The 13047-nt window shown below is 43.5% G+C and overlaps 1 protein-coding gene across 3 annotated transcripts in view; it reads right to left on the bottom strand.

Annotated features, from left to right (window-relative positions):
* Window positions 1–13047, bottom strand: part of LOC134337121 (rap1 GTPase-activating protein 2-like) — a 502203-nt gene that overhangs the window by 443104 nt on the left and 46052 nt on the right. For all 3 annotated transcript variants that reach the window (XM_063031978.1, XM_063031979.1, XM_063031980.1), the window contains exon 2: window positions 10746–10862. In XM_063031978.1, the coding sequence (XP_062888048.1) occupies window positions 10746–10862 (117 nt within the window). The remainder of the gene's footprint in view (window positions 1–10745; window positions 10863–13047) is intronic.

Genomic DNA, 13047 nt, shown 5'->3' with positions numbered 1-13047 from the left:
TGCCTGTGTAAGTAATCAGATCGTGTTAAACTGCTACAGGATCTCGGACCTGACGTGTTAACTCTTTATCTGCAGATGCTGCCTGACCTCTTGAGTGTTTTCAACATTTACTTTTCTTTTTCTAAATATTCTTGGTTTTATAATGTTTTTAGTCTTCTGCAGAAGAGAATCCCGAGGATCACTCTGCCGAATATTTTTAGTGTCTGTTTCAGTCATTTTCATTTATTGAAATGCTTTCATGGAAATTATATTGGCTGATGAAAGGACTCACCAGCCATGTTATCAATTAGAAATGTAACATGATTATTACAAATTCCTTAGCTGATATTACAGTGGAAGCATTAAGCTGCTTTAAATGACAGTTAAATAGCATGGAATTGAATTAGTTCCTGTGTTATGCAAAGTACTGTTATCATCTTTTTAAATCAAGTTACATGGATTAATGACGACTGATTGCTATGGCTCAGGTGAGGGAGGGAGGGGGCAGGGATTGTGGCTGGGACAGGTTTCAACTCTGTACCATTGACCAGTGAAGGAAGCAAATTGAACTCAAATCAATCTGACAAGATCTATTAGTGTGCACAGAGTTGAATTAAAGAAGAGAATCGTGGGAACTATTATGGGACAGCGCTGTGTGTATCTGGAGCTGCTAGGGAAGGTATTACTTGGAGGCTGCAAATCATAATCACAGGATATTCTGCAAATGCAGGAAATTTGGAGCAACATGCACAAAACGGTGTAGGAACTCAGCTGGCCAGGCAGCATCTGTGGAAATGAATAAATAGTCAACGTTTTGGGCAGAGACCCTTCATCAGGACTGGAAAGGAAGAGGGAAGGAGCCAGAATAAGAAGGTGGGAGGAGAGGAAGGAGTACAAGCTGGCAGGTGATAAGTGAAGCCAGGTGAGAGGGAAGGTGTGTGGGTGGGGAAGGGGAATGAGGTGAGAATCTGGGAGGTGATAACATCTGGTTATGTTTTATGGCATTGCCTGTACAGCAGGGGTTCCCAAGCATTTTTTTTTAATGCCATGGACCTAGGGGGTCTGGGAAACCCTAACGTACAGTGTCGCTCAGTTGAGAATCAGCTGCTGTGAATGAAGTCGATCAAAACACTGCAGCAACCAGAACTCTGGAATAAAAGTGAGCGAAGTACAATCATAGGACATCCAGCAGATCAGATAGACTACCCTAGTAGCTACAGGTACACACCAGGCTCTGTCCTGTAGCAGTTCCACGACTCTATTCTTTAATTCTGCACTGCCTACTTTAATAAACAGTATTTTGTGGGAATGACTTGAGAGCAATTTGCTCCAATAATTTTCTATCACTGATGTGGAGAGAGAAACATAGCTAGCGTTTCTGCCCAGTGACCCTTTATAAAACTGGAGAGTGAGAAAACATGCAGGAGAATGGCTATAATCTGTTCTCACATGCATTGTTTTGCCAGCTTTTGTATCTATGGGGAACGATAAAGTTCTGCTGCCGGGTGACCACATTGACCTTGCAGGTCGTTACCGAGTATTAGGTAACAGCAATGGTGCCTTTGTTCTGAGCCATTCTCTTACTCCATCGACCTTTGAGCCATCGTGACTAACCGCTGATACTCCAGTTTGCACAAACATGCAACAAGTACCAGTTGAGATGAAGGATCTCAACTCAAAACATCAACTGTTCATCGGCTCCATAGGTGCAGCCGGACCTGCTGAATCCCTCCATTGCTTCGTGTGTTACAACACCACACTGCCGCACAACTTGCGATGTAGATGCTGACTTGCCATTGGCCACAAACTTGATCTGAGCCACCACATTTTACCCATCCTCACTGTACCCAATCTGTTTTCATTTGCCCAGTGGCTTCTATTATCAGCTTCCTTACTTACTGGATTCCACCACTTGTAGACATAGAACATAGAAATCTACAGCACATTACAGGCCCTTCAGCCCACAATGTTATGCTGACCATGTAACCTACTCTAGAGACTGCCTAGAATTTCCCTAGCGCATAGCCCTCTATTTTTCTAAGCTCCATGTACCTATCTAAGAGGCTCTTAAAAGACCCTATTGTATGCACTTCAACCACTGCCACCAGCAGTGCATTCCACGCACCCGCCACTCCGTGTGAAAAACTTACCCCTGACATCCCCTCGGTACCTATTTCCAAGCACCTTAAAACTATGCTCCCTCGTGTTAGCCATTTCAGCCTTGGAAAAAAAGCCTCTGGCTTTCCACAAGATCAATGCCTCTCATCGTCTTATACACCTCTATCAGGTCACCTCTCATCCTCCGTCGCTCCAAGGAGAAAAGGCCAAGTACACTCAACCTATTCTCATAAGGTACTCCCTCCAATCCAGGCAACATCCTTGTAAATCTCCTTTGCATTCTCTCTATAGTATCCACATCCTTCCTGTAGTGAGGTGACTAGAACAGAACACAGTACTCCAAGTGGGGTCTGACTAAGGTCCTATATAGCTGTAACATTACCTCACGGCTCTTGAACTCAATCCCATGGTTGATGAAGGCCAAAACACCATACGCCTTCTTAAAAACACTGTCAACCTGCGCAGCAGCTTTGAGTGTCCTATCGACATGGACCCCAAGATCTCTACACTGCCAGGAGTCTTACCATTTATATTATATTCTGTCTTCAAATTGGACCTACCAAAATGAACCACTTCACACTTATCTGGGTTGAACTCCATCTGCCACTTCTCAGCCCAGTTCTGCATCTATCACTGTCCCGCTGTAATCTCTGATAACCCTCCAGACGATCCACAACACCCCCAACCTTTGTGTCATCAGCAAACTTACTAACCCACCCTTCTACTTCTTCATCCAGACTTTGTGTTCATATTTCTAGCTCTCTCCACCTTCACCATTCTCCCAACCCATTTGGTTCTACCTGCCTTTGCTTTTCTCTTTGTCCACCTCCACCAATCATCCACCTGCCTTGCTTTTCTCTTTGTCCACCTCCACCAATCATCCACCTGCCTTGCCCTTCTCTTTATCACTTCCACCAATCAGCTACCTGCCTTTGTCTAGCAACTCCACGCAAACACCTCTCCTACCTGGTTTCATCTGTCCTTCATCCTTCAGTCCTCCCCAGTCCAGTGATCATCGACTGTCTCCTATCTCACCACTTGCCTTCTCCTCTTTATGTTTAGTTTACTTACTTATTATAATTATCACCTTCTTTTGCACACTACTTGTTTGTCAGTCTTTGTGTGCAGTTTTTCATTGATTCTATTGTATTTCTTTGTTCTACTGTGAATGCCCGCAAGAAAATAATTCTCAGAGTAGTATATGGTGGCATATGGTATATGTACTTTGATAATGGTTCTTGGGACATATCTAGTGTAGTGGGTGGTGCTTGTCGCTCTCACATTCAGCTTCCACCGCTGGCTAACAGTCTCGCGAAAAGGCGAGCTGAGTGTGTAAGCTTCTCCCTGCCAGTACACAGCCTCTCCAACAGCAAGCCTCATGTAGTGCCTCCTCGCTGGCGACACACGGGAACTGAACTCCTTTCAGACTCGGGCTGAACTACAGAGGACGGGGAGGAGGTCTGGCCCCTGCACACGTAGCACACAGGCCCACCAGTGTGGGAACACGCCCTGGTGCTCATGAACCAGATCCCCAGCTACGAGTAAATAGCCCCACTGTCTTGCGGGCATCCTCGGGAGAGATGAAGGCTACGGGAGTAAACTCAGACAACAAATCCGGAGTGGAGCCTCTACAGCTGGATGTCATTGAATATCCTTCTGGCAGCTCTTGCAGCCAAGCTGGTGCCAAATGTATTGCTTCATAAAAGTTGCTGGTGAATGCAGCAGGCCAGGCAGCACCTATAGGAAGATGCTGCAGCTACAGCCTTGCCCATCCTCTGGACTTCCCCCTCCCTCTTTCTTTCTCCCTAGGCCTCCCGTCCTATGATCCTCTCATATCCCTTTTGCCAATCAACTGTCCAGCTCTTGACTCCATCCCTCCCCCTCCTGTCATCTCCTATCATTTCGGATCTCCCCCCACCACTTCCAAATCTCTTACTAGCTGCTCTTTCAGTTAGTCCTGACGAAGGGTCTCGGCCCGAAACGTTGACTGTCCCTCTTGCTAGAGATGCTGCCTGGCCTGCTGCGTTCACCATCAGCTTTTATGTGTGTTGCTTGAATTTCCAGCATCTGCAGATTTCCTCGTGTTTGCGTATTGCTTCATAAGCTTTCCTTTGGACTAAACTGGTGAGGCCGAGAGGGGGATCTTGACAACTGGGCATCTCAGCATCTCCATATCTTCCGCCCAGGCTTATGATGATGATCATGAACACACATTGTCCTTCAAGAAAGACAGACACCAACCGCTGCTTTAATAATACATTTACTTTGAATTTTGACTCTCCTCCCTCTCCATTCTCAGTCCTGGTGCATGATTTCAACCCAAAATGGTGACACCTCCTTTCCTTCTGCTCATCCCTGAGTTCCTCCAGCAGTTCATTTGCCGCTCCAGGTTCTAGTTTCCTTGTGTTGCCACAGAGGCTAGTTCAGTATCAGTGCGAATTGTGTCCTCCAGTGGGTTAGGCCTGATCCCCCAGCTTCCAGTAATGTAGCATTTACTCATGCAAGGGAGTTATGCAGATAGTGGTAGAGTGTTCAAACTGTGGTCATGAATCTTCAAAGTTCAAAGGCTCAGAGTATATTTATTATGCATACCATATATGTACAACCTTGAGATTTGTCTCTTTACTGGCAGCCACAAAACAAAGAAAGCCAATAGAAGCCATTAATGAGAAAGAAGACCGTCAAACACCCAAAAAAACAACAAATTGTGCAAGCAATAAAAATAAGCAAATAACATTCAGAACGGAAGTTCACGGAACTGAGTCCACAGCCTTGAAGCCGGTTATCACTGCAGCCGATGGAGGAGACTGTTCGTTGCAGACCACAGCCTCAGTTCAGCGCAGAGAGGAGTAAAGCTCGCTGAGCAGCGGGCTGAATCAGCACCATCCCTGGCCTCCGTCCCCAGCAACCTAACCTTTTCAGTCTGGACTGCAGCTTCAGTCATCCGAACCTCTGTAACCATTTTAACGGTGTTAAGCATGTGAGGGTGTTTATTGGTAAATGGATCACGGGTATTTGTCCTGATATTGGAGGTTATCAATGGGTGAGAGGTGGGTGCGAGCATCGGCTCAGGTTAGAAGTGCGGCTACTGACAGAGGTCATTGATGTGACGTCTTCAAACATTTACAGGACCTTGGGGAACGAACTGATATTGACTGTCCACAGATAATATGGAAAGTAAACTCCTCACAGTGTCTATCTATCTGTTGGAAAGGGAAGTGGCAGTGGAGCTCCTGGTTCCTTGATGATGGGGCATTTCATTTTGCATCTTTGTCCTCTAATCCCCACAGTGCAGCATCTGAAATTTGCACAACCTCCCTCTCCAACATCACACCGCCTTGGTCTTTTTTACATAAGCTCCATAATGACTCCCATCCCCGTCGCACCTCTATCAGATCACCTCTCATCCTCTGTCGCTACAAGGAGAAAAGGCCAAGCACACTCAACCTATTCTCATAAGGTACTCCCTCCAATCCAGGCAACATCCTTGTAACCAATCAACAGAGTAATCATGGAGACACAAAAGACTGCTGGTGTTGGAATCTGGAGCAGCAACAGAGAAACTCAGCAGGTCAGTCAGGATCTGTGGAGGGAAATGAACAGTGGACGTTTTGGTTCAAGACCCTTCATTTGGAAATAGCTTAGTTACTACAAGGAGCCTGCAACAATTGTGGAAGTGACCCAGTTTAAGCATTGCAACCAGCACACTAATTCTAAAGGACTATCTACATTAATGGTCAAGACACTAAAGCGAATATATGATCAAAAACTCGGCAAGTCGTGCTCTCTCTTTATCTCTTTGGTGGGTGAGAGATTGTTGCCGATTCTCGGGTCACAGGACTCGGAAAAACAATAGCGTGACAGACTTTTAACACTGTACGATCAGCGAGTTGTTTTGTTTTGTCTCCCCTCTCACTATGAAAGGGGACACCTCTTTTTTCCCTTTATTAGGGAGAGAGAGAACCTGTGGTCTGTCAAAATGTCAGGTGAATGATTAGTCTTTTGTCGTACTGCAGATCATGGTCTTTTTTGGGGGCTCTGTTTTTGCATGCTTGGTGGGCGAAGGATGCTGATGCTTTTTTGCAGAAGTGGGTGGGGGAGGGCCATTGCTTTGCTACTGCTGGTGCGTGGGAGGGTGGAGTGGGAGGGGGACTTTGAGGTTCTAATGTTTTAACCATCACACATTCTTTAGGGCACTCTTCTGTTTTCATAGATGTCTGTGAAGAAAAAGAGTTTCAGGATGTATATTGTATAGATTTCTCAGATATGAAACGGAACTATTGATCTATTGAAAAGGAAAAATAAAAATTCTGGAAACGCGCAATAAAAACAGAAAGTGCTGGAAACACTCAGCAGGTTGGGTATTATCTGTAAAAAGAGAAATAGAGTTAATATTAGTTCTGATGAAGGGTTTCGGCCTGAGATGTCAACTGTTTAGTCTTTTCCATAGATACTGCCTGGCCTGCTGAGTTCTTCCAGCATTCTGTGTGTGTCGATTGGATTTCTAGCATCTGCAGATTTTCTCGTTAATATGATCAGGAGAGTTTTAAATCAGCTTTAGAACATTTTTAATGTTGTTTGTTTAAGCTTGTAAGCTGGGACCCAGAGGAGCACCTGAATTGGACTCCCTGTCTTACTTATGACAGGACACAGTGGGAAGGATAAATTCATGACAGCAAGGAAAAGTAAAGACGTGCTTCATTAGAAAATAAACACAAAGGACCAAGTGTAAAATAAACTGTCAGGCACTTTATTTTCATCTCAAAGCTGACAATGGAAAGGCTTAATTATATTCATTAAAGAAATTACATCCTAGCTTCAGGTATGAAGCCTAATTTCTCAAGTCAACATTTATTGCAAGGCTGACACTCGCTTTCCTGCCCAGAACTCAGTCTTTCACCAGCTGTGATTCATGGCAAGGTGCCCATCTGCTGTTAGCAGACCCCGCCCAAGCACCCGGCAAACCTGAGGTGTTCCCCCTCCCCACCCCTTCCCCTCTTCAGAGGCCGATCACCTGAAACCCCAGAGCACTTTGACCTGAAAAGAATAAAAATCTCTCATTGTCGGCAGTGAATGCTGGAACGGTTTGGTTTCCAATGCTATGAAACATTGGAGAAGAGTTAGTACTTGGAACCTGGAGCCCGAATGAGCCATAAGAATGGATAATTAATATGGGGCACATGAACACAAGGGATTCTGATGATGTTGAAAATTTTGAGCCACTCACACACTCTCAAAATGTTGGAGGAACTCAGCCACAATGAAAGGGAGTAAACAGTCGATGTTTCGAGAGATCTCAACCCAAAACTTCAGCTGGTTATTCCCCTCCATAGATACTGCCTAACATGGAATCAGCCAGGACTGAGGTGAAAGGTCTCTTCTTGCTGCTCCTGTACATATAAGGAGAATCCAGTCTAATGATATCCACTATTACTTTGTTATTTCCTATTAACAGGCAGCAGCATCGTGTGAATCATGAGGTTGTGGGATAGACCCCTAAGCAAGTAACGTTGGCTGGCCATCACAGTACTTGGGGAATGTTGAACTCTAAGAAGAGTTGTTAAACTGAGACACAGTTACATAGACTACTGTAGATAAATGCACCTTCTCTTGGTATCCAATGGATATAAAATTGCTGGTAGGGAGTGTATGTTCCATCTGTCATCAAGGACTGTCACCGTCCAGGCCATGCTCTCTTCTCACTGTTGCCATGTTTTACGCTGGATCCCATGCAGCACAATAAATGTGCGGCAGGAATTCTGATTTAGGTGCTGAATTATAACAAGGGTTCCTCTGAGTCCCAGGTGATAAGCTTAAACAAACAACATTATAAATGTTCTAAAGCTGATTTAAAACTCTATTTTAAAACTATATTTACTCTATTTCTCTTTCTGCAATTATACCTAACCTGCTGAGTGTTGAATCAGCGTGGATAACTTCACTCACCTAGCCATAGACACAGCCTCAAGATTCGGGGGAGTAGATTTAGGATGGAGATGACGAGGAACTGCTTTTCCCAGAGGCTGGTGAATATGTACAGTGGAGGCTACCTTAGTAAATATATTTAAAACAAAGTTGGACAGATTTTTGCATAGTAGGGGAATTAAGGGTTATGGGGAAAAGGCAGGTAGGTGGAGTTGAGTCCATTTTCAGATCAGCCATGATCTTATTGAATGGCACAGCAGGCTCGACGGCCCAGATGGCCGACTCCTGCTCCTATTTCTTATGTTCTTATTCTATTCATCTCAACACTGAACTGATTCCACAACCTATGGACTCACTTTCAAAGATTCTGCAACTGATGTTCCCAGTATGTATTAATTAATTAATCAATCAAGCACTTATTAGCTAATTAATGCTTTTCTATTTGAACAGCTTGACTTCTTTTCAGCAATGGTTGTTTGTCAGTCTTTGTGGTTTTTCATTGATTCCATTGTATTTCTTTGTTCTACTGTGAATGCCTGCATGAAATGGACCTCAAGGTAGAATATGGTGACATACAGTATATGTATTTTGATAATAAGTTTACTTGGAACGACGTTGGACTTTGATTTGCAGTAAGTGCTCTCCGATGCATCACCGGCACCAGCTTGCTCACCATCAAGGACATATATACAGAAAGGTGCCGGGAAAGGGCCAATAACATCATGAAGGATCCCACCCACCCTGCTCATGGGCTGTTTGTTCACTCCCATCTGAGAGAGGCCACATAGTATCCATGCCCCGACCACCAGACTTAAAAACAGCTACTTTCGTCAAGCAGTAATGCTAATCAACACCTCCACCCACTAACCCACCCCACCACACCACCCACTGCCACTACTTTATCATTTCCTGTCCACCTGTGCCTAGTGTCACCTTATGGACATTATAATCTATGTACATAATTTATCTCGTAATCAAATTTATTGTGTGTTTTAATTATTGTGTTCTTTATCATGTTTTTTCTTTGTGCAGTATCAGATCTGAAGTAGTAATGATTTTGTTCTCTTTTTACACTTGTGTACTGGAAATGACATTAAACAATCTTGAATCTTGAATCAACGTCGCACCCTGATATTTCTTGAACTTTTTAATTACAGAGACAAGAGAAAATTAACAGCCAGAATGCAAAACCCATTGAAAGAAAGACTTGCATTTCTATAGCACCTTTCCCATCCCTTTCAGTGTATCTCAAAGTGTTGTTAATATTGTGATAAAAATAGTCAGTGAGTTGAGGTAGCTCACAAAGCAATTAGCTTATTTGTGGACTGAAGGGCCTGTATTGTTCTGTACTGTTCTAGGTTCTGTGTTCAATTGTTACTTTTGTGTGGTGGTGCTCAAAATTGTGAATGATTCCTGAAGAGTGAATGGGAAGAAACCATTTGTGGAGAACGCACATTTAAGACCATTAGCAGGTGAGAAGTGAAAACAGAAAATACTGGAAAACACCCAGGAGGTCAGGCAGCATCTGCGGAAAGAGAAACAGTTAGTGTTGCAGGTTCTGGGTAAGAAGAAGGGTGTTTTTTTGGTTTGATTTTGCATAGAGTTGTTTAGATCAAAATAGCAGGAAGGAGAATATAGGTATATTTAAAAAATAGCAAAGACAATTACAAGTCATGAGGTATAGGATCATGTAATTGTTGGAAACACATAATTCACAACCTCCGACAGTGAGTTGGGGTTCACTTTAAGAGGCTGGTCTGACATAATGACATAATTACGTGAAGTTCGGTTACCACATTTTGTGTTCAGCTTTTGATATACAATAAATGAGTTGTTACAGTTTTTCTTAAACATGAAACACCTCATATCATTTTATTTGTGAATCCTTACAGTGGGATTAACTGGATGATTCTATCAAAAAACTTAAGAGGCCAAACAGCCTCCCTCAGCTTTGCTTCACTCCCAGAACAGGTGGACAGAAATTCCCCGCTTTCTGCATTTGGAACTGTGCGCTGCAGTGTCCTCCTTGTCAATCCCCTGACCTATGGAAGTCCCCCCAAACTCCTGCAATGCCTTTGCCCATGGACTTGACGTGAACGTAAACTCAGTGCACATCAGGTGTTGGTCTGTTATTTTTATTTTTATTCTTTTTTTAAAATTGGGTTTGTTTGGGTTTCTTGCTTTGTGGCTACCTGCAAGCAAACAAATCTCAAGGTTGTATAATTTATACATTCGTTGATAATAAATGTACTTCAAGTTGAGCTGAAGTGCAATCTAAATGACTTTGGTCATGGGATGATCGTTGGTGCCAGATGGGGTGGTTTGAGTATCTCAGAAACTGCTGATTTTCTGGCATTTTCAAGCACAATAGTCTGTAGAGTTTAAAAGAATGGTGTGAAAAACAAATAGTGGCAGTTCTGAAGGCAAAAATGCCTTGTTAATGAGAGATCAGAAAAGAATGGCCAGAATGGTTCAAGTCAACAAGAAGGCAACAATAACTCAAATAACCACACGTTACAACGGTGGTGTGCAGAAGAGCACCTGTGAACACACAAGTGGATGGGCTACAGCGGCAGAAGACCACAGACATATATTCAGCGACCACTTCATTGGGTGCAAGAAGTACCTAAGAAAGTGGCCTCTGCGTAGTCCATGGACTCTGAGCTATCCAAAGAAAACAAAATGAACTATAAAAAGACAAGGTCTTTTGCCTCCTTTCCTACCTGCTGGGGGCCTCCAGGTCAGCCCTGCTAATGATACGGTGTTGGTAGGGAGTGTACAGCCAGTTGAAAGCTGTGAGTGTCCTTTCTTCCATTTTGAATTTTCCTTCCTTCACATACCTAAAAAAAAAGCAAAGGCTTTCACTTTCCATTTGAAATATTAACGGGGTTAATGATTTTAAACAGTTTATTCACTGGTCTACTGCCAATAGCTGTAATGGAGTTGTTGCTGCTCTGTGAAGCATACGGGACCTGAGGGCTTCTGCTTGAGAAACACAATCCCCATTACTGATGATAATTGTTAGCAGACAATCTAATTTTGTTGATGTTGTTTGAGAATAGAACTATTGGTCTGAACACCAAGAATAACTCCTCTGCTCTTAGACCATATGACCATAAGGCATAGGAGCAGAATTAGGCCATTCAGCCCATCTAATCTGCTCTGTCATTCCATCATGGCTGATTTATTTTTCCTTTCAACCCCATTCCCTTGCCTTCTCCCCATAACCTTTCCAAACAAGCACCTATCCTGAACCAAGAGCAGCCACGGTGATTGAAGGATTACTCAGGGGAGTTCGATGAGCAAGGTGAAGTCAAAGTTTGTTTAATTTTTTTTAACAATGAGCAATGTCCTCTTTTATTGTCATTTAGTAATGCATGCATTAAGAAATGATACAATGTTCCTCCAGAATGATATCAGAGAAACACAAGACAAACCAAGACTGAAAAACTGAAAAAAAACACATAATTATAACATATACATACAACAGTGCAAAGCAATACCGTAATTTGATAAAGAACAGACCATGGCACGGTAAAAAAAAGTCTCAAAGTCTCTCAAAATTTCTCTAGGAATTCTTAACATCTAGCTCAAGGACCTTGGCTTAATATCTTAATCAGTTGATTAAAAACAAAAGCAATTGTCTATTCATGGATTGGGGAGGTTGTTGGCATTGCCATTATTCCCTGAAGTGAGTGGGGAGATAGGAATCAATTGTATTGTTGGTTTGGGAGTCAGATCTCAGCAAAGCTCAGAAAGGACAGTGAGTTTCCTTTGTGAAGGACCTTGGGGAATCCAGTAGTTGCTTGGTTAAAGATTTAAAGATTAGCTTTAATTGTCACATGAACATTGAAACAGTGAACCGTACAGTGAAATGCTTTGTTTGTGTCATATCAAATCAGTGAGGAGAGTGCTGTGGGTTGGGGGTTACCATCAGGCCACTGAATTGAACAATACACGCACAAAATGCTGGAGGAACTCAGCAGATCAGTCAGCATTTATGGAAGGGAACATATAGATGGTGCTTTAAGCTGAAACTCTTCATCAGGACTGTGTGTTGCTCAGGATTTCCAGCATCTGCAGTATCTCTTGAGTCTATGATATGTACTGAGCTGTATTTGTCTTTAGCTGCTGGACCCTAGCAGCTTCTTGACCATGATAGAGGCCCTGCTTACATAGTGCTCCTGATAAGTATCTCAAACGAGTAGAAGAGAGACCCCGATGATCCTCTCAGCTGTCCACGCAATCCTTTGGAGGGTCTTGCAATTCCTGTACCAGGTGGTGATACAGTGATACAATTGGCCAGAACGCTACCAATGCTGTTCTTTCTTAGACTAAAGAGGTGCTGTTGAGGGACCAGGTGAGATCATCCATTATGTGCCAGAACGTTGGTGCCCCCAACTCTCTCCTCAGAGGAGCCATTTATATGTGCGGGGAGGAGTGGTCAGCCTGCGCCCACCTGAAGTCCACAATCATCCCTGTAGTCTCTGAGACTCAAGTTGTTGTGCTCACACCCCTCTACCAGCCGCTCTAACTCCTCCCTGTATGCCAGCTCATCGTCATCGTTGATGAGGCCAACCACTCTTGTGTCATCAGTGAGCTTGATGATTCAGTTCGAACTGGATTGAACGGTATAGTCACATGCCAGCAGCGTAAACAGCAGCAGGCTGAGCATGCAGCCCCATCCTGAACCCAAAGTACTTAATGCTTTTTAAGAATCCTCCCTTTCCAGATCCCACTGCATTCTGCACTTTTATTCAGCGCTGTGGTTTGGGCTACCTTGCTGCTTCTGAAGCAAACTGTTGTATCTTTCATTGGTATTGATACCTATGTATGTATGCCTATGACAAAGAACTTGAACTTTGAACTCAGCTGTACCTCTTTTAACAAACCACCACCACACCTACCCTCTGTTTGCTCCACACCACTGGCCAACTCATCCCAACTCACCTGCAAAACCTCTTTGCCCTGTCTGTTTTGATGTATTCCTCCCTGTGATGGAAATTTCAATACCCAGTTTGTGGA

This window comes from Mobula hypostoma, chromosome 23, assembly GCF_963921235.1.
Source record: "Mobula hypostoma chromosome 23, sMobHyp1.1, whole genome shotgun sequence".
In the NCBI taxonomy this organism is placed as follows: domain Eukaryota; kingdom Metazoa; phylum Chordata; class Chondrichthyes; order Myliobatiformes; family Myliobatidae; genus Mobula; species Mobula hypostoma.
This window is presented reverse-complemented; position numbering and strand designations above follow the sequence as displayed.